Source organism: Hoplias malabaricus, chromosome 18, assembly GCF_029633855.1.
Source record: "Hoplias malabaricus isolate fHopMal1 chromosome 18, fHopMal1.hap1, whole genome shotgun sequence".
Lineage (NCBI taxonomy): Eukaryota > Metazoa > Chordata > Actinopteri > Characiformes > Erythrinidae > Hoplias > Hoplias malabaricus.
In genome coordinates, this window is record NC_089817.1 from 3515522 (window position 1) to 3536420 (window position 20899).

Sequence of the window (20899 nt, forward strand, 5' to 3'; positions counted from 1 at the left end):
CCCCTTCCACCTCCCTCTCTGTGGTGGATGTGTGTGTGTGTGTGTGTGTGTGTGTGTGTGTGTGTGTGTGTGTGTGTGTGTGTGTGTGTGTGTGTGTGTGTGTGTGTGTGTGTGTGTAGGTTACATGCTGGAGCCAGATCCTGACCAAAGGCCAGATATCTATCAGGTGTCCTACTTTTCTTTCCGACTTGCCCGACGCGAGTGCCCCGTCCAGAATGTTAAGGTCAGTCTTTCCCTGCTCTTCCAGGGCAGTGAACTTTAGGGGAGCTCCCTGTTCCTTTGGGGTTTATTTCTGCCTTTCACTGAGGGACACAAGGCTGGCCTCTTGGGGCTGGGGCTAGGGCAGGGTTCTCTATGGATTTCCATCACAGCAGCCGTTAGTCATCGCTGTGTGTCGCGTGTGTTTCATGATTTTAATCAAATAACACTTTGTGTGTGTCCTCTCCGTGTGCTGCTCTGCAGTCGGTTTGCTCTGGAAACCGCTCTAATGTGTTTTTACGAAGCCCCAGTGTCTGTAAATGGGTAAAAAAACAAAGTGTCTGGGTCCGGTGCTAGGCTTTCTCTCTCTCTGCTCACGGCAGAGAAACGCCATCTGGAGGTTTTTAGACAACGGAGAGACTCCAAACGCTGAAAAGCACCAACCGAGATGAGGATGTTGCTCTATTCCTGCTCCATAGCTGTTACAGTTACATTATTTAAGGTGGAACTGACTCTAAACTCAGGAGAGCATTGAACAAGATACAGTCACTTCTTACTCAAACACACTGTTCCACCTTCAAAGGCGTGGAGTAATCACAGACGTTCCCTTTAAACGCGTGTCTGAAGAACCGAGGATAAGAACAGGTGAACAGTTACAACAGAAAAGAGAAATGCAAGAGAAATCCCTGAAGTGTGTCAGCACAGTTTTACTTTGTTTAAATGAAGTGTAAGGTTAAATCCTCTGTACAGCGTGATGTCTGTTTGGAGTGAGGCAGGGTTCAGGAACATCATAATCCGAGTGTTTAGCAGACGGGGTCCTGTGAGACTTCAGAACACTAGGGACGTGCATTCAGAATATGTTTGTTATTCAAGTAACAGCAGCAGTCAAAGGGTTAATCTGTTAACAATGTCAATAAAAAACGGCAGCTCCACTTCCCTCCAGCAGGGGGTGGAAAAGCTTTATTAAAGAGTTGTAGTTTCGAGCCCTGCCCTTCGTTTTCTGGTGTGAGACGTGTGCAGCATGTCCTTCACTTTTCTGTGAGTTTGTAAAAGGAGCCTTTCCTGTCTCCACTCGTGGCTGCAGGTTATTTTCCTGTGTGAGACTCTGTGAGCCTCAGTTGTTAAAGCAGTCCAGTGATCGACTCAGCCCTGTTTGTTTAGCCTTTTTTCTCTTTGGGTCTTTCTGGAGAGGTCTTCATCTGAACTCAGATCTGTAAATCTCACTGAACTCAGGGGCGATGTCTCAGAGATTAGATGAGTTTAGAGGAGATATGGTTTCAGAGCAAGAGAATCACACTGTTGTGGTCAGGAAGCGAGTCCCTCAAAATGTCTCAGGATCGAATCCAGAGTTGACCTGAGTTTTGTTTCTTTCTCAGAACTCGGCGATCCCTGCAAAACTGCCTGAGCCGGTGAGGGCAAGCGAGGCTGCTGCGAGGAAGAGTCAGACACAGACAAAGGCCAGGTACGGGGCACTTTAATAAACAAGACACAGCACACGCAGCGCCACCAAAGGTGTTCACCATCCAAGTCTCAGACAGCGCAGTGTCCAAACCTCTGCTGAGTTACTGTCTCGGCCGGACTGTGACTGGTCTGTCTCTGCAGGACTGTGACTGGTCTGTCTCTGCAGGACTGTGACTGGTCTGTCTCTGCAGGACTGTGACTGGTCTGTCTCTGCAGGACTGTGACTGGTCTGTCTCGGCCGGACTGTGACTGGTCTGTCTCGGCCGGACTGTGACTGGTCTGTCTCGGCCGGACTGTGACTGGTCTGTCTCGGCCGGACTGTGACTGGTCTGTCTCTGCAGGACTGTGACTGGTCGGTCTCGGCAGGACTGTGACTGGTCGGTCTCGGCCGGACTGTGACTGGTCGGTCTCGGCCGGACTGTGACTGGTCGGTCTCGGCCGGACTGTGACTGGTCTGTCTCGGCCGGACTGTGACTGGTCTGTCTCGGCCGGACTGTGACTGGTCTGTCTCGGCCGGACTGTGACTGGTCTGTCTCGGCCGGACTGTGACTGGTCTGTCTCTGCAGGACTGTGACTGGTCGGTCTCGGCCGGACTGTGACTGGTCTGTCTCGGCCGGACTGTGACTGGTCTGTCTCGGCCGGACTGTGACTGGTCTGTCTCGGCCGGACTGTGACTGGTCTGTCTCGGCCGGACTGTGACTGGTCTGTCTCGGCCGGACTGTGACTGGTCTGTCTCTGCAGGACTGTGACTGGTCTGTCTCGGCCGGACTGTGACTGGTCTGTCTCGGCCGGACTGTGACTGGTCTGTCTCGGCCGGACTGTGACTGGTCTGTCTCGGCCGGACTGTGACTGGTCTGTCTCGGCCGGACTGTGACTGGTCTGTCTCGGCCGGACTGTGACTGGTCTGTCTCGGCCGGACTGTGACTGGTCTGTCTCGGCCGGACTGTGACTGGTCTGTCTCGGCCGGACTGTGGCTGGTCTGTCTCGGCCGGACTGTGGCTGGTCTGTCTCTGCAGGACTGTGGCTGGTCTGTCTCTGCAGGACTGTGGCTGGTCTGTCCCCAGTTTACAGTGTAAGCACAGTCTGTTTATGTTTGTTTTGTTTCTGCAGACTGACTGACCCCATTCCCACCACTGAAACCTCCATCACACCCCGGCAGAGACCCAAAGCTAGTCAGTCCCAACCTCAGCCCATAGGGGGCGTCCTCCCCATTCAGCCTGCAGCTCTAACTCCTCGCAGAAGAGCCAATCAGACGGCTCAGAGCACCTCCCAGGCGTCAGGTAACTAAACACCTCACCAGGGGCCCTGTGCCTTAAACCTTACACCTTAAACTTTACACCATACACCCTAAACCTTACACCGTACACCCTAAACCTTACACCCTATACCCTAAACCTTACACCTTACACTCTAAACCTTACAACTTACACCCAAAACATTACACCTTACACCCTAAACCATACACCCTAAACCTTACACCCTATACCCTAAACCTTACACCTTACATTCTAAACCTTACAACTTACACCCTAAACATTACACCCTATACCCTAAACCTTACACCTTAAACCCTAAACCATAAACCCTACACCCTAAACCTTACACCTCACACCCTAAACCTTACACCCTATACCCTAAAATTTAAACCTTACACTCTAAACCTTACAACTTACACCCGAAACATTACACCATACACCTAAACCTTACACTTTACACCCTAAACCTTACACCCTAAACCATACACCCGACACCCTAAACCTTACACCTTACATCCTAAACCATATACCCTATACCCTAAACCTTACACCCTAAACCATACACCCGACAACCTAAACCTTACACCTTACACCCTAAACCTTACACCTTACACCCTAAACCTTACACCGTACACCCTAAACCTTACACCTTACACCCTAAACCATACACCCTATACCTTAAACCTTACACCCTAAACCATACACCCGACACCCTAAACCTTACACCCTATACCCTAAACATTACACCTTAACCCTAAACATTACACCTCACACCCTAAACCTTACACCCTATACACTAAACCATACACCCGACACCCTAAACCTTACATCCTATACCCTAAACCTTACACCCTAAACCATACACCCGACACCCTAAACCTTACACCCTATACCCTAAACCTTACACCTTACACGCTAAACCATACACCCTATACCCTAAACCTTACACCCTAAACCTTACACCATAAACCTTACAACTTACACCCTAAACCTTACACCCTAAACCTTACACCCTAAACCTTACACCGTACACCCTAAACCTTACAACTTACACTCTAAACCTTACACCCTATACCCTAAACCTTACACCGTACACCCTAAACCTTACAACTTACACCCTAAACCTTACACCTTGCACCCTAAACCTTACACCTTGCACCCTAAACCTTACACCCTAAACCATACACCCTAAACCATACACCCTATCCCCTAAACCTTACACCCTAAACCATACACCCTATACCCTAAACCTTACACCATAAACCATACACCCTATACCCTATATCTTACACCTTACACCCTAAACCTTATACCTTACACTCTAAACCTTACACCTTACACCCTAAACCTTACACCCTACACCCTTACACTTTGCACCCTAATCCTTACACCTTGCACCCTTAACCTTACATCCTACACCCAAACCTTACACTTAAACCTTTACACCTTACACCCTAAATCTTTCACCCCAAACTTTACATCCTACACCCTAAATCTTACACTCTACACCCTACACCTTAAACCATACAATCTAAAACATATCTCTCATAATCTCTCTCTCGCTCACTCTGTAGTGAGTGTGAATCTCGCTCAGCCAGTGTCGGCTCTGCAGTCTCAGTTCTCTCAGCCCCTCCCACCGCAGTCTCAGCACAAACAGGTGAGTGTGTGTTTTACAAATTCTCTTCTTCAATGTCCCCGTGTCAGCCCTGTCCTCCTGTCCTCCTGTGTCTGCCCTGTCCTCCTGTCCCCCGTATCAGCCCTGTCCTCCTGCACCCTGTCCCAGCTGTGCGTGCGTGTGCGTGTGTGTGCGTGTGCGTGTGTGTGCGTGTGCGTGTGTGTGCGTGCGCGTGTGCGTGTGCGTGTGTGTGCGTGTGTGTGTCCGTGTGCGTGTGCGTGTGCGTGTGTGCATGTGTGTGTGTGTGAGCCCTCACCCTGATCTAAAGGCGCTGTAAACAGTGGATAAACCATGACTCAGTTTGTCTCTGGCTCAGCTAAATTTCACACTGTGTCTCTGTCCATCAGCCCGTTCACCCAATCCCTGCTTCCGGCTCTGTGGGAGGGGGCGGAGCTCCGTCAATGACAAGCCCTGCCCCTCAGAAACCTTCAGTAGCACCATCGAGCCCAGCTCCACCTACAGCTCCAGCACGTACAGCCAGACGTAAACAACAAGCAGCTCCACAACAACAACAACAACCACCACAACAACAACAACCACCACCACCACAACAACAACAACCACAACAACAACAACAGCAGCAGACTCCAGCTGTGTCTGCACCAGCCGCCCAGACCTCTCCCGCCTCTGAAGAAACAGTAAGATAAAGATAATTGTATATTGTTTCTACACAGTGCTGTTCATAGATGCAGAATGAAATGGTCTGTCGACCCTGGGTCGGTTTATGCTCCACAGAGTGGGTCTCCCATGTGGGAGAGGGTTTAATATGGAATCTCTGACACATCCAGGCCAGTGGTTAGCCCTGAGTGACCTTCACCTCCTCCCCCTCTCTTTCACAGCCCGTGACGCCCGCTCTGTCCCAGACTCCGCCTTCCTCCCCGAGGACGGCCCAGAAGGCGGGGCACAGGAGGATCCAGAGTGATGTCACACACAGCTCAGTGTTTGGGGTTCCAGTCAGCCAATCAGCACAGCAGCTGCAGGCCGCCACCGCCGAGGCCAACCTCAGCAAGTCCAAGTACATACGGTCTCCCTGTCTCTGTCCCCCCATCCCTGTCCCTCTGTCCCTGTCCTATACTGTCCTAACACCTAACCCAGCACCGTTCCTTTCCCTCCTGTCATTCTATCCCTGTCCTCCTTTCCCTGTCCCTTGTTTCCCTCTGTCTTTGTTCTTCTGTCCCTGTCCCTTTCTCCTTGTCCATCTGTCCTTCTGTTCTTGTCCATCTGTCCTTGTCCTTCAGTGTAGCACCACTCACTCTTGGAGACGGGGCAGGACTACTGCTTGGCTGATTTGCATATTGTGAGAGTTTATTCGAGCAGAGTGTGTTCCTGCAGCGAGAGAGAACACTCCTTATTAACCCCTTCCTGTACGTTGTGTGTTTCTGGTCTGATTTCAGGTCAGAGAGTGCCACTCCGTCCCACTCCCCCCAGTCCTCCCAGCAGAGTGTTAATGAGGGTGTCCAGGGCGGCACCGTAGCCCCCAGTGTCTCCAGCGTAAACAGCCTCCTGGAGCAGCCAAGCTGGAACCCCTTCGGAGACGATAACTTTTCCAAACTCACAGCCGAGGAGCTGCTCAACAAAGACTTCACCAAACTCTCAGACGGTAAACACTTACACGCAGCAGAACGGGACCTCCCACTGAGCCACCTTAAATCACACTGAGCCACCTTAAATCACTCTGAGCCACATTAAATCACACTGAGCCACCTTAAATCACACTGAGCCGCCTTAAACCAATTTATGACTGTCTAACATTTTGAATCATTTTGAAACAAATATGCCCCAACCCCTGTGTGTGTGTGTGTGTGTGTGTGTGTTTGTGTGTGTGTGTGTGTGTTCAGAACCCACAGAACCTCTGAGTGGCTCCACAGAGGAACTCCTCCCTGGACTGGACACTGTAGAACCCATCCCTCAGCCTGCAGGTACACACACACACACACACACATAAGAGATTTTGTGGATACATCTGTGTATTTTGAAGTGTGTTTAAGGTGTGTTAGGGGTGGGATGGGTGTGTTTGGGGATAAGACACTGAAGAAAATGTTTTGTTTTTCTCTTTTTAACATTGTCTGTCTGTCTCTCTCTCTCTCTCTCTCTGTATCTGTCTCTCTCTTTAGTTGAGAGACCTGCTGATATTCTGGGATTTGATGGAAGTTCTGGTTTGTTGTCAGTTCCAGGTGAGACAGAGGAGAGAGAGAGAGAGAGAGATAGATACAGAGTGTGGGGCTTGAGCTTCTGAAAGCATCACACGGAAGTCAGACAGTCCTTGATCAACTGATTGGTGCGTGTGTGTGTGTGTGTGTGTGTACAGAGAAGCTAATTGAGGGTCTGAAGTCTCCCGACACATCCCTGATGTTGCCGGACCTCCTATCTCTGTCAGACCCTTTCGGCAGCTCAGTGGAGGAGAGCAGAGACGGTAAAGATCCACTGGGACATGAGGCAGGAGACAGTGGGACAGTGTGATGAGACAATAAACAGTGGGACACTGTGAGGCAGTGGACAGTGGGAAAGTGTAATGAGGCAGTGGACAGTGTGATGAGACAGGAGACAGAAGAGGCAGTGGACAGTGTAATGAGGAAGTAGACATTGGGACACTGATGAGGCAGTGGACAGTGTAATGAGGCAGTAGACAGTGGGACAGTGTGGTGAGGCAGTGGACAGTGTGATGAGACAGGAGACAGAAGAGGCAGTGGACAGTGTAATGAGGAAGTAGACATTGGGACACTGATGAGGCAGTGGACAGAGTAATGAGGCAGTAGACAGTGGGACAGTGTGGTGAGGCAGTGGACAGTGTGGTGAGGCAGTGGACAGTGGGACAGTGTGGTGAGGCAGTGGACAGTGGGACAGTGTGGTGAGGCTGTGGACAGTGGGACAGTGTGGTGAGGCAGTGGACAGTGGGACAGTGTGGTGAGGCAGTGGACAGTGGGACAGTGTGGTGAGGCTGTGGACAGTGGGACAGTGTGGTGAGGCAGTGGACAGTGGGACAGTGTGGTGAGGCAGTGGACAGTGGGACAGTGTGGTGAGGCAGTGGACAGTGGGACAGTGTGGTGAGGCAGTGGACAGTGTGGTGAGGCAGTGGACAGTGGGACAGTGTGGTGAGGCAGTGGACAGTGGGACAGTGTGGTGAGGCTGTGGACAGTGGGACAGTGTGGTGAGGCTGTGGACAGTGGGACAGTGTGGTGAGGCAGTGGACAGTGGGACAGTGTGGGAGGCAGTGGACAGTGGGACAGTGTGGTGATGAAACAGAGTCTCTCTCTCTCTCTCTTAGGTGCTGAGGTGTGTATTGACTCTTTAATTCCGGGGCTGGAGGCTCCTCAGGTTCACCTGCAAATGGACACACCTGCAGCGATCAGGACAGGTAAAACTAGGACATCCCCTTTCAGTTCAGTCTCAGAGAAACACACACACAGAGTGAATATTTAATGACCTGCTGAGTCTGATAGCTCCTCCCCCTTAAACATAATTTGTTTGATTATTGTTGTTATTGGATCGTTTCTCTCTGACTGGACCATCTGCTACACACACTCTGATTGGTGAAGACTCCCTCCTGGGTGGTGTTCTCTCCTCTGGCCCTGCCCCTTGCATTGATGAGTTTGCACCTGTCTCAGGAGCCTCTGCCCAATGTGTGACAGGTGAGTGGGAGGAGCTAAGGCTGCCCACCTTTATCCACTCTGTGATAGTGTTTCTAAATTGTACAGTTCTCACTGAGACAATCGTCTCTCCCTTTCCTTTGTGTGTCCTCCTCTGTCCCCTTTTTCTGTCCCCTTTCCCCTTTCTCTGTCCTCGTCTCTGTCCTCTGTCCTGTCCTTCGTCCCGCGTGCAGACTCGACGTGTCTGATCTCCGGTTTCGATGCGGTGAGTTCGGAGGTGGGCGGAGACGACGAGTTCGACCCGATCCCAGTTCTGGTTTCAAAGAACCCTCAAGGTAAAGCAGACACTGCAGCCGTGGTTCTGTCACCAGGTTTGGATCTTACAGAACTTTTTAATATAAAAGACCGCACCAGGAGTCCATACACCCAATAAGATGTACTGCTGCCCTCATTAACATTACACCTTACACACATCAAACAAACAACAAATAAACAAACCACTCACTGTTTATCGTTACAAATACCAGTTAAACACTGCTCAGTAGCGCCTTCTAAATTCTTCATTAATAAACATCAAAAAAACAAACTTTACTCACTGGCGCCCCCTCCAGGTTGTATTCCCTCCTTGTGCCCAATGATTCCAGGCTCTGGACCCACCGCGACCCTGAACTGGATAAGGGTTACAGATAATGAATGAATCATAAAAAACTGCTCACTAGCGCCCTCTAAACGCAGCGCTAAAAATCATCAAATGAACAAACACCTCTCACTTATTTGACTTTGGGTAGTTCGACTCCGCCCCTTTTCCCGTCACTGTGAGGGAACGTACAGGCGTCTACCTTCTCAGAGTCTGGAGATTTGTTGTTGTCACATGTCTCTGTGTAAATAAAGAGGTGATGGAGACTGAGAGCCACAGCGCCCCCTGGTCAGTGCAGCGCTGATGACTGTTTACGCTGTGGAATAAAATTTAATTTCAGTGTTTTTCCTTCAACTTATCAGCTTCTCTTCTCTCTTTCTTCCTTCCTTCCTCCTCTTTTCTGTCTCCCTGCCCTCCTCCCGTGCTGTTGCGCCCCCTTGTGGCTGTTTTACGCTTCTATCCTTAGGCTCCACCCACAGCTCCGGAGCCGGTTCTGAGTCCAGTTTACCGAGTCTGGCCCGATCCCTGCTGCTGGTGGACCAGCTCATCGACCTGTAGACCTGCAGAACTCTGCTTTCTCTCCTCTCTTTATCTCTCCATTCATCCTGTCATCCATTCAGACATTCATCCTTCCCTAAGCTTGGCTTTCTCTCCATTTCCCCTCCTCCATTTCTCCTTCTTTTCTGATCCTTCACTTTCTCTGACTTCTGTTTCCTCCTCAATTCTCTTCATCCGTTCACAAGTTCATCATCGTTCCAGCGAGTGGGTGTTTATTCATGCCCAGCGCCCCCTTGTGTATGCTCTCGTGTTTGTATGCTCTGAGAAACATGTTTTATTTCTGAGAAATTGTGCTCAGAAGAGAGTGCAATGAGGTTCTTCCTCCAGGCCCAGTCCACAGCTCAGCGCTGGCATCTACAGAAACTCTGCTCACATCACACAGCTGGATTATTCCAATTCGCCTGAAAATTTAAGAGAGTCAGGCCTCATCCACACGGAGATTTTTAAAAACTGAGATTTTCCTCCCTCTCACTTGTCCAATTGAACACAAAACGGCTGCATTATCCCCTCAGTCCAGTAGGGGGCCATAGTACCTCTTTAAGATAGACATCAAAACATCATGAAGCCTGAGAGAAACAGAGGTTTAATCCCAAATCACTCCATCCTCCCTCTGTAGTGCACTACACACGTCCTGAAACGACTGAATCTAGATCTTAACAGTGCAGTATATATTTCTAACACACATCATTTCTATTTATTCATCTGTGTGAATCTGAACTCTAGTGCTGTCTGTGTGTGTACAGTGTAGTTTATGACTGATGTAGTTCACTGTAGAGGGAGTGAGGAGCTGTGTGTGTACAGTGTAGTTTATGACTGATGTAGTTCACTGTAGAGGGAGTGAGGAGCTGTGTGTACAGTGTAGTTTGTGACTGATGTAGTTCACTGTAGAGGGAGCGAGGAGCTGTGTGTGTACAGTGTAGTTTATGACTGATGTAGTTCACTGTAGAGGGAGCGAGGAGCTGTGTGTGTACAGTGTAGTTTGTGACTGATGTAGTTCACTGTAGAGGGAGTGAGGAGCTGTGTGTGTACAGTGTAGTTTATGACTGATGTAGTTCACTGTAGAGGGAGCGAGGAGCTGTGTGTGTACAGTGTAGTTTATGACTGATGTAGTTCACTGTAGAGGAAGTGAGGAGCTGTGTGTGTACAGTGTAGTTTATGACTGATGTAGTTCACTGTAGAGGGAGTGAGGAGCTGTGTGTGTACAGTGTAGTTTATGACTGATGTAGTTCACTGTAGAGGGAGCGAGGAGCTGTGTGTGTACAGTGTAGTTTATGACTGATGTAGTTCACTGTAGAGGGAGAGAGGAGCTGTGTGTGTACAGTGTAGTTTATGACTGATGTAGTTCACTGTAGAGGGAGAGAGGAGCTGTGTGTGTACAGTGTAGTTTATGACTGATGTAGTTCACTGTAGAGGGAGTGAGGAGCTGTGTGTGTACAGTGTAGTTTGTGACTGATGTAGTTCACTGTAGAGGGAGCGAGGAGCTGTGTGTGTACAGTGTAGTTTGTGACTGATGTAGTTCACTGTAGAGGGAGCGAGGAGCTGTGTGTGTACAGTGTAGTTTGTGACTGATGTAGTTCACTGTAGAGGGAGCGAGGAGCTGTGTGTGTACAGTGTAGTTTGTGACTGATGTAGTTCACTGTAGAGGGAGCGAGGAGCTGTGTGTGTACAGTGTAGTTTATGACTGATGTAGTTCACTGTAGAGGGAGCGAGGAGCTGTGTGTGTACAGTGTAGTTTGTGACTGATATAGTTCACTGTAGAGGGAGGGAGGAGCTGTGTGTGTACAGTGTAGTTTATGACTGATGTAGTTCACTGTAGAGGGAGCGAGGAGCTGTGTGTGTACAGTGTAGTTTGTGACTGATGTAGTTCACTGTAGAGGGAGCGAGGAGCTGTGTGTATACAGTGTAGTTTGTGACTGATGTAGTTCACTGTAGAGGGAGCGAGGAGCTGTGTGTATACAGTGTAGTTTGTGACTGATGTAGTTCACTGTAGAGGGAGTGAGGAGCTGTGTGTGTACAGTGTAGTTTGTGACTGATGTAGTTCACTGTAGAGGGAGTGAGGAGCTGTGTGTGTACAGTGTAGTTTGTGACTGATGTAGTTCACTGTAGAGGGAGTGAGGAGCTGTGTGTGTACAGTGTAGTTTATGACTGATGTAGTTCACTGTAGAGGGAGTGAGGAGCTGTGGAAACACAAGAGTTTCCACAGTTCTCCACCTGAGAGAGTTTCAAAAACCCCAGCTTTCAGTGACACAGATTTCCTGAGGACGAGAGGAAAAGACAAACTAAAATATGTGGATCCGTGTGGATGGTGTCTGAGTAATATCCAGCTGAGACAGAACTGTTTTGAGCTCGGCTTTAGAGACCACACTTATACAACGTTACAATAATAATAACAACAATAATATAAACCATAATGATGTAAGATTAACATAACACTTGATTCCGGGGGCAGTAACAATGGATGAATAAATATAATACAAATAACATTATTGTTTATATTGAGACGTCTGATTGAACACTTGTAGTCACCTGAATTGAAAGAAACAAATTAATGGGTCTACATGCTGTTAGTCCCGCCCATTCAGCCTCCATCACTCTAAACCCGCCCACTCAGCCTACATCAGTCTAGCCCCACACATTCAATTTACATTAGTCTAGCCCCGCCCATTAAACTGAAGTCAGTCTAGCCCCGCCCACTCAGCCTACATCAGTCTAGCCCCGTCCATTCAGCCTACATCAGTCTAGCCCCACCCATTCAATTTACATCAGTCTAGCCCCACCCATTAAACTGACATCAGTCTAGCCCCGCCCACTCAGCACACATCAGTCTAGCCCCGTGCATTCAGCCTACATCAGTCCTGCCCCGCTCATTAAACTGACATCAGTCTAGCCCCGCCCACTCAGCACACATCAGTCTAGCCCCGTCCATTCAGCACACATCAGTCCAGCCCCGCCCACTCAGCACACATCAGTCCAGCCCTGCCCACTCAGCACACATCAGTCCAGCCCCACCCACTCAGCCTACATCAGTCCAGCCCCACCCACTCAGCCTACATCAGTCTAGCCCCGCCCAATCAGCCTACATCAGTCCAGCCCCGCCCAATCAGCCTACATCAGTCCAGCCCCGCCCACTCAGCCTACATCAGTTCAGCCCCGCCCAATCAGCCTACATCAGTCCAGCCCCGCCCACTCAGCCTACTTCAGTTCAGCCCCGCCCAATCAGCCTACATCAGTCCAGCCCCGCCCACTCAACCTACATCAGTTCAGCCCCGCCCAATCAGCCTACATCAGTCCAGCCCCGCCCAATCAGCCTACATCAGTCCATCCCCGCCCACTCAGCCTACATCAGTTCAGCCCCGCCCAATCAGCCTACATCAGTCCAGCCCCGCCCAATCAGCCTACATCAGTCCAGCCCCGCCCAATCAGCCTACATCAGTCCAGCCCCGCCCAATCAGCCTACATCAGTCCAGCCCCGCCCACTCAGCACACATTAGTTCAGCCCCGCCCAATCAGCCTACATCAGTCCAGCCCCGCCCAATCAGCCTACATCAGTCCAGCCCCGCCCACTCAGCACACATCAGTCCAGCCCCGCCCAATCAGCCTACATCAGTGGTCCCATGTTTCAGTGGCGACTGCTTTTTGAATAAAGTGCAGTCAGTGAGAGATTAGCCTTCAAGGCCCAGAAAGAGCTCCTGACAGAAGAGTTTCAGGAGAAATATTAATGATGAATGGTTTAAGATTCAAACAAATGTTTATTTTAAGGAAAATATTGCACTGTAAATTATTAAACAATAATTTAAATACTTAGAAAATATAATAATCTAATAAACATATTAAATATTTATACATAAAATAAAGATTCTGGAGCTTTTACTTTGTAAATGGCAGTAAAGTGGAGACAGGAGGTGTGAGGTTGCAGACGTCTGCGAGAGAGGTTCAGGATTTAGATCAAAGCGATGATCAAAGCATCTCTGATCTCTCAGTGAGTCCCAAGGACTTCCATTACATCATGATTCCTTTATTTTCCACACAGTCATCAGCATCATCCCTCCATCACTTCACCCCTCCATCCCTCTCTCTTTGGTGTAAATAAACTGTATTGATGTTGTTGTTGGTCCAGAATTGTAAATGTAAACTGATGTATATCTGCAATACCTTGTTCCCTGCAGTGATCTGTTCTCCTGTGTGAACACAAACAATCTGAATTAATCCCTGGCCCCGTCCCGCCTCCCCACCCGCCCCCGCAGCGTTACATCGGAATGCCCAATCCTCTGAATCCGGTCGGTGTCTCTGCTGCCCCCTTCTGTCCGAGTGCTGCAGAACAGTTCTACGGTTCTGACCTGACCACAGACCCGGAGCCCCCGGGCCCCTAGGAACCTCCAGGCGGGAGGAACAGAGAACCGGGTTTAGGAGGTGATGGAGTGGTCGTGTCCCCCTCTGGCGGGTGGGTGGGGGTCTCTCAGGGTGGTCCGAGGGGGTCTAGGGAGGAGGAGGGGGTGGGGGAGCGTGGAGTGGAGCGGTAGGGGTTGAATGTGTGTGTTGATGTGTAAATAAGTCGTATGTAAATTGGTCGTATGGAAATGAGATCAGATCTTTATTGTCTCGTGCCGAGCAGTGTTTCTGAGATTGTAAAAATCCATCTCTTTGTTTTTTTTTATTGTTTATCCTCAACATTCCAGACCCCCCCCCCCCCCCCCACACACACACACACACACACACACAAAGAAAGGGGGAGAAGGACAATCTGTTTGATTTTTATTATAAACCAACTACACTGGGGTCTTCCCTGAGGGTCTAGATGTGGTCCCAGGGGGAGTGGTTCTACATAAAAAAAGAAAAAAAAAATACCCCAATGTACAGCCCTCCCAGAGTGCTGGGGGATGGAGGTGTGGTTTGACACCCAACCAATCATCATCCCTCACTAACCCACTGTGTACACCTGTTTTTCCAGCAGGGGGAGACAGAACTCACAGTGGAACTACACTGGGGGGGTGGGGGGTGTTCCTGCTGTCTGTGATGGGTTAGGGGGTGTGTCCTCCTCTCATAGATTTGTTAAGGGGCATGTCCTTTAGTCTTTGATATGTGGGTGGAGTGTCCTGTCAGGTTTATTAAGGGGAGTGTCCTGGTAAATGGGTTGAACTCCTGTCAGTTTGGTTTAAGGGCGTGTCTTCTGGTCTGTGATGGGTTAAGAGCATGTCTTCCTGCCACAGGTTTCTTAAGGGGTATCCCCTCTGGTCTGTGATGCGTTAGGGGTGTGTCCTCCTCACAGGTTTCATAAGGGGTGTGTCTTCTGGTCTGTGATGCATTAGGGGCGTGTTCTTCTGTCACATGTTTCTTAAGGGGTGTGTCTTCTGGTCTGTGATGCATTAGGGGCGTGTCCTCACAGGTTTCTTAAGGGGTGTGTCTTCTTGTCTGTGATGCGTTAGGGGCGTGTCCTCCTTTCACATGTTTTTTAAGGGGTGTGTCCTCTTGTCTGTGATGCGTTGGGGCGGGTCCTCCTCTCACAGGTTTCTTAAGGGGTGTGTCCTCGGGTCTGTGATGCGTTAGGGGCGAGTTCTCGTGTCAGAGGCGGATGATGAAGGGTGGAGCTTGTGTTTCCTCTGTACAGACCTCGCTGTATGGCCCTATGCAATCTTCCTCATCCCCTCATCCCCTCCGCTGTCGTCTGTAGAGGTCTCGGCTTGACTTTAGAGATTTAGAGTTTTGGACTCGTGTAGAATAGTGTTGTGCAGAAATAACCCCCCGGTTCCTGCCCTGTGCCCCTGCTGTTCCTGCTCAGAGAGAAAATACCAACCCTGTTTATGAAGATGCTCATCGCTCGGGTCTCAATAATCTCTGGGCTCTGTAGCAAATATACCCATAAGCCCCGCCCCCTTCCCTAAGCCCGCCTCCACCTGTTAGTGCAAAATCTACTCCATGTGCACTTTCTATTTTTGTGAAAAAGAATAAACAAAAACAAAAGGGGTGATGAATAAACTTGTAAATGTGAACCTGCGCGTGGAAGTGGTCATTGACCCAGCACTGCTCTAAAGGACCATTGTCCAGTGTTGGTGAATGGAACCAGGCGTCTCCTCGTCTCCAACACATCTCCAGAGTCTCTGTGGAGTGATGATGATGATGATGATGATGACAATGGGTGACAGTGGACACCACCCCCTTCTCCAAACTACGGTCAGACACCAGCCCTGTGTCCTCCACTGTCCACTGTCCCCCACCGTCTACTGTCCTCACTTTCTGTGAGGGGCTTTTAGAGGAGGACGTCTGCTTCCATTCACCTCCACTGTCCTGAGAACATTCTGCACCTCTGGTTTAATAGCTCAGATGAGGTGAATATCACTGATTATCTGTTACAGCGCCCTCTGTTGAGTGAGTGTTCAGTCAGAGTGAAAAGGTCAATGAGGACCACATTGTGATGGTTATAATGTTGGGTCAGAACGGATCCAAAGTGTTCAGAGGAAGTACGAGCCGAGACCCAGGTCGGACTTGGTCAGTGTCTCAGATCCTTCTAAAATGACTGATCAAACATTGTCTGGTACTTTGACAGGGGGCGCTGTAACCAGCGTTATCAGTGTGATCTCCTGGCAGAGGATTTAATGCGGCTTGTGGCTGATTAAGGAACATATACACATTAAAATTCACAGTTATTTATTAACTCTGTGGAACATCTGAAGACTGGAACGCTCTGAAAATGACCTCTGACCTGAGGTAAGTGTCCCGCGATGGACAGATGTTACACACAGTGCTTTTCCACCAAATGAACTCTTTTCCTGAATCCAGAAAACCTTTGCAATGTTTGCACGTTCCTAAGGTTTAATGGAAACTATGGGATATAAACTGAGAGAGGCAGCACAGAGTCATGGTTAATCCACTGTTTACAGCGCGGTCAGATCACAGTGAGATATGAGACACATGGAAATGATGCAGAGCTCAAAGTCGTCTGCTAAGATCCAGAACAGAGAAAGAATGGTGGAGAAAAGTAGGTGAGGCTCCTGGATTGGCTCCAGAAACACACACAGAGACGGAGCAGCTTCCTGTTTTATTTCCTTTTATTTATTTATATAACACCCCACTGCTCCATCACACTTTATTTTAGCCTCTGAGCTCTTTCTGGAGCTTCTTTAGCTCCACTCACCAACGGACGTCCTCACGGTTCCTGGTTTTCTGGTTCAGGAACCTGTTTACTCTGGGGACGCACATAACACCTCCACATTAGGTTCAGGAACGGTAATAGAACTGGTTCCTCGTTGGTGGAAAAGCTCTGTAAGTGACCCTCAGTGTCTTCAGCTGACCTCTGCACAAGAACACACCTCACCACCCGCAGACCAGTGTCTCACTGAAGTACCACCGCTCCGAAAGGTTCTGGGGGAGAACACTGATTGAGGAGTGGGTTCTCTACTCTTCTGTTAAGGTTCTGTAACTGCTCTGTAAATGGTGTAGGACCAGTATTTATCAGATCTGAGCCAAGCAGAACCCTCAGATCTTTAGGAAGTAAAATGAAACTCAGAGAAGCCGAGTTTAGCCCCTGAACCGCTCTTAAATCATCGCTGTCCTGAGGAAAACCTGTATCTGTGTGTGTGTGTGTAGTTATTGTAGCATCTGAACACAGCAGCTGATGTCCTTTCTTTTATTGCACTATATATACATATTTATGTTTATTATTATTAATGATATTTTACTACATCTCTGTTAAGCAGTGGCTGTGTGAAACCTGCTCCATAAATAAACTGCCCTTGCCTTACTCCCACGTTTACACTGTCCCACTGCGGTGACCCACGCTGGAGCAGAGGCAGCACCACAGTTTACCGTCTGCTCGGACTGAGCGCAGTGTCAGTCCAGAGAAGGGTCAGACTGTGTGTTCACTCTCTGTGTTGTCCAGAACCCGACCGCTGCTGTGTGTGGTTCTGTGTTGTTTTTGGAAGTGGACGCCTGTGGTAGGGTGAGGTCAGTAACTCGGACTGAAGCCAAGACCCAGTTCTGCGGACACTGGGAGAGGGCTGAATCCGGGCTGAATGTTTACAGTTATCCCAGCGATGTTCCGCACACTGACGCCTTCTTGTTCCCTCTGCGCAGGTGATCCAATCGGACTGAACGGGTTTGTCTCCGAGGGTTCTGATTGGACGAGAGTTCTGGTGAAAGAAGGAGACATGAGCGTAAGGACGTTGTTGGACTCAGGGTTGCCCCCTGCAGGTGTGGAGCCGTGCAGTCCCCTCGCGGATGTGTTTTCCAGCGCTCCGTTTCCTTGTGGGGGACCTGATGTATTCTCTAGTGCCCCCTTCCCCTCACGACAGGAAACAGCAGCTCGAGAAGTTTTTCTCAGGACGCCGTTTAGACCAGGTACAGACCCGTCTTCTCGGTTCTGGATGCAGGACCCGAAAGTATTTGTCCGCGGTTCTGCGTGGGCTGGGGTGGGTGTCCTGCAGCAGCAGGTCGCTGCTCATCGCGTGGTGTCCAGTGTCGGCCAGCAGAGTGCGGTCAGCTCTGTCCCTGCCGGACCTCTCCTCTCCCGCTCACTCACACCCAGAACCAGAACCGACCCAGTTGCATCTGCGCCGTTCCAACACAGAACCAGCCAGAGTTAATCACAAACACATCGCCACCGGGTCAGTCCTCTGTCTTACACCAAGAACCAGAACCGACCCAGTTCTCTCTGCCAGCTAATACTTCAGCCGAGTGTTTAGGGTGTGGTTTGAGGACTTTCCATCTTCCTCAGGGTCCAGCCTCACCTTCCTCTCTTTGTGTGTGTGTGTGTGTGTGTGTGTGTGTGTGTGTGTGTGTGTGTGTATGATAGTGCTTTTCCACCAAAAGAACTCTGGTTCTTGAAATGGAACCTTGGTTCTTTCCAGTGAAGCAGCCATTTCTACAAGTTTAGAGGGGAACCAAAGATACGTCACCAGCGGGGGGCGCTGCTGTGGCTGAATACAGGGGCAGAGCCACAGATAAACTGTCAGAGTCATGACGGGCTGTCTCGTACCTGGTAGAACAAACTTGGCGGGTTGGACTCGTGAGTACAAACTCCCGAGGACGCTGGTCGAGCTGGGTTTTCAAGGATTTCTTGAATGCGGAGAGGGTTCCTGTTGCTCTGATAGTGCTTGGAAGCTCGTTCCACCAGCGTGGTACCGGAGATGAGAATAGCCTCGACTGACCTGTACGGGGGGTTGGTCGTGTTAGTTGGCGCTCCTTTGAGGAACGGAGAGGGCGGGAGCTAACGTATGGTTTTAAGAGTCTATTGAGGAAGATGGGAGCAGAACCAGTGAATACTCTGAAGGCCATCATTAGTGATTTGAATTTGATGCGAGCAGCTAAGGGTAGCCAATGCAGCTCAACTATTAGGGGCGTGACATGTGCTCTTTTAGGCTGGTTGAAGACCAGGCATGCTGCAGCATTCTGGATCATCTGTAGCGGTCTCACAGCACAGGCCGGAAGACCTTTTCAGGAGGGCGTTGCAATAGTCTAGACGGGAGATTACTTCAGTTCAGTTTTGGATAAATTCAATTGGAGGTGATGTTCCTTCATCCATGTAGATATGTCAGAGAGACAGTCAGAGATTCGAGTTGCCACTGAAGTGTCTCCTGGAGGAAAGGATAAATAGAGCTGTGTGTCATCTGCATAGCAGTGATAGGAGAAACTGTGCGAATGTATGATTGGGCCTAGAGAGGTGGTGTACAAGGCAAAGAGGAGGGGACCCAGCACTGAGCCTTGGGGCACACCTCTGGTGAGGTGGTGGCGTGACATACTTGATGGGTCACTCTTTCAGAACGGTTCCTCATTGGTGGATAAGTGCTGTGTGTATGTCTCTGTATGTGTGTGTGTGTGTGTGTGTGTGTGTGTTGCTGTTTTCAAGTGCAAGTGGGGTTGTAGTTTCCTCAGAGGTCCAGCTCGTTCTCCAGACTCGGCCATGTTCGTGTGGTTTTGGAGAAGTAAGATAATGGATGCTCTGAAGACGTCGCAGCACGGGTCTGACTTCAGAGGTTGTTCATGTTGCGCCTCCTGGTGGGAAACTCCTTTTTGGATAGAACCTACATCACTTGAATGCAGTGTGTGTGTGTGTGTGTGTGTGTGTGTTAGCAGGCTTTGCTTTGCACTTCTGCTTTTGCCAAAAATAAACACATAGTAGTCAATAATATGATAATTGATCAATAATACAGTGATCAAAAATAACTCTGATCAGTGACAGATTGATAGTGTAGTATCTGATCAATACTAAAGCGACTGCTTTAACTCTGTAATAAATTCAGAACCACAACAGAACGGTGTTCCACAATCTGTCTTCACCTCTTTCCCAGTGTCTTCCCTCCTTTCCTAAACATTTTTACCAAAGAAATTCTGAAACTTGAACTGAACGGCGTCCCCTTCGAGTGTCTCTGCACCGTCCTGTCCCCTCACACTCTCGTCTCGCGTGGACAAGAATCAACTGTAACTCTTCAGTGTTGTAGAATTCCCGCTCTGGGGATGAGCAGCTTCTCCGGCGCTGGCTGAAAGTGTTGTCCCTCTGGGCCTCATCTGACCAGCCCCTCGTCGCAGGCCTCAGTCTCCTCACAGCGGACTCCCCCCACCTCAGAAGACCCCGAGGGTTGCCAGATTTATTTACCTTTACCAGAGGCTCAGAGATGAATATAAATGGATAAAGCGCTTTACCGTGTCGCACCATCAGAGTTTACAGAGTTTTACATGTGTTCAGATGTTTATTAATGATCTGTTATTATTTTATTATGTTGTTGATTTGCTGCCGTTTTGTTTATGGCTCTTTGTGTAGTTTATATTTGACTTCGTTAGTATTATTTTGATCTCATTATTCCTGAACCTGATAGCGCTTAGTTTGAATGCATTTACTCCATGAAGGACAATGTGAACATAAACAACTTGCTGGATTTTGATTTTGATTTTATTATTTTATGTTTTTGTTTTCTTAGATTTAGTGAAACCTGGCTGTGAAGCTGAAGGATAAAATAATTTTTTATTGTTGAATATCATTGTTTGTTTTATTTGCTGATATTTGTAAATATTTCTTATTATCGAGGGCCTTTATTTGCTCAGATTTACTCTTAAATAAACTCACTGTAAGCAACGAATATCTTGACACAGTCATCAATTTCCTCTCCACGCCCAGAAACAGCTGCTATTCTGACACCTAGTGGCCTGGAGGTGTCAGATTGTGTATTTATCCTGTTCTACTGATGGCTCTTGGTCCAAAAGGTGTTTAAACACCTGGAAAATCAGTGATGACATCATGGCAACAGGAGAAATGGGCATGGCCCATGGTTTTATTAACATTGGCCCGATATTGTTCCTGAAATAAACCTGATCACACTGCAATACGAAGAGGAAGGAAATGGAGAGAATTGGAATGAAACTATGTTTAAAAACTTAGGTTTCCGTGGCAGTGAGTTTCCTCCAGAATCTGGATCTTATTTTGGCAAAAACTCGTTACGTAACATTTCCCTGGAACTGAGGAGGATTACACAACTTCCATTAAATAATCAGACACACAGAGCGAGATTTACAATCCCCTCATTTTAAAGGCCCATGCTGC

The 20899-nt window shown here is 49.0% G+C and overlaps 1 protein-coding gene across 3 annotated transcripts in view; it reads left to right on the plus strand.

Moving 5' to 3' along the window:
- aak1b (AP2 associated kinase 1b) overlaps positions 1-20418 on the plus strand; it is a 25809-nt gene extending 5391 nt beyond the window's left edge. The window contains exons 8-21 of one of the 3 annotated variants that reach the window (XM_066650539.1): positions 120-223; positions 1575-1660; positions 2770-2939; positions 4490-4572; positions 4938-5228; positions 5430-5605; positions 5985-6190; positions 6429-6509; positions 6705-6764; positions 6899-7003; positions 7856-7945; positions 8127-8219; positions 8411-8512; positions 17440-20418. In XM_066650539.1, coding sequence (XP_066506636.1) covers positions 120-223; positions 1575-1660; positions 2770-2939; positions 4490-4572; positions 4938-5228; positions 5430-5605; positions 5985-6190; positions 6429-6509; positions 6705-6764; positions 6899-7003; positions 7856-7945; positions 8127-8219; positions 8411-8512; positions 17440-17948 — 2156 coding nt within the window. In that variant the 3' untranslated portion in view covers positions 17949-20418. Of the gene's footprint in view, positions 1-119; positions 224-1574; positions 1661-2769; positions 2940-4489; positions 4573-4937; positions 5229-5429; positions 5606-5984; positions 6191-6428; positions 6510-6704; positions 6765-6898; positions 7004-7855; positions 7946-8108; positions 8220-8410; positions 8513-9280; positions 10308-17439 lie in introns of those variants that run through there. The other 2 variants (XM_066650538.1, XM_066650540.1) reach the window with 2 other exon arrangements.
- Positions 20419-20899: the final 481 nt, after the last annotated feature.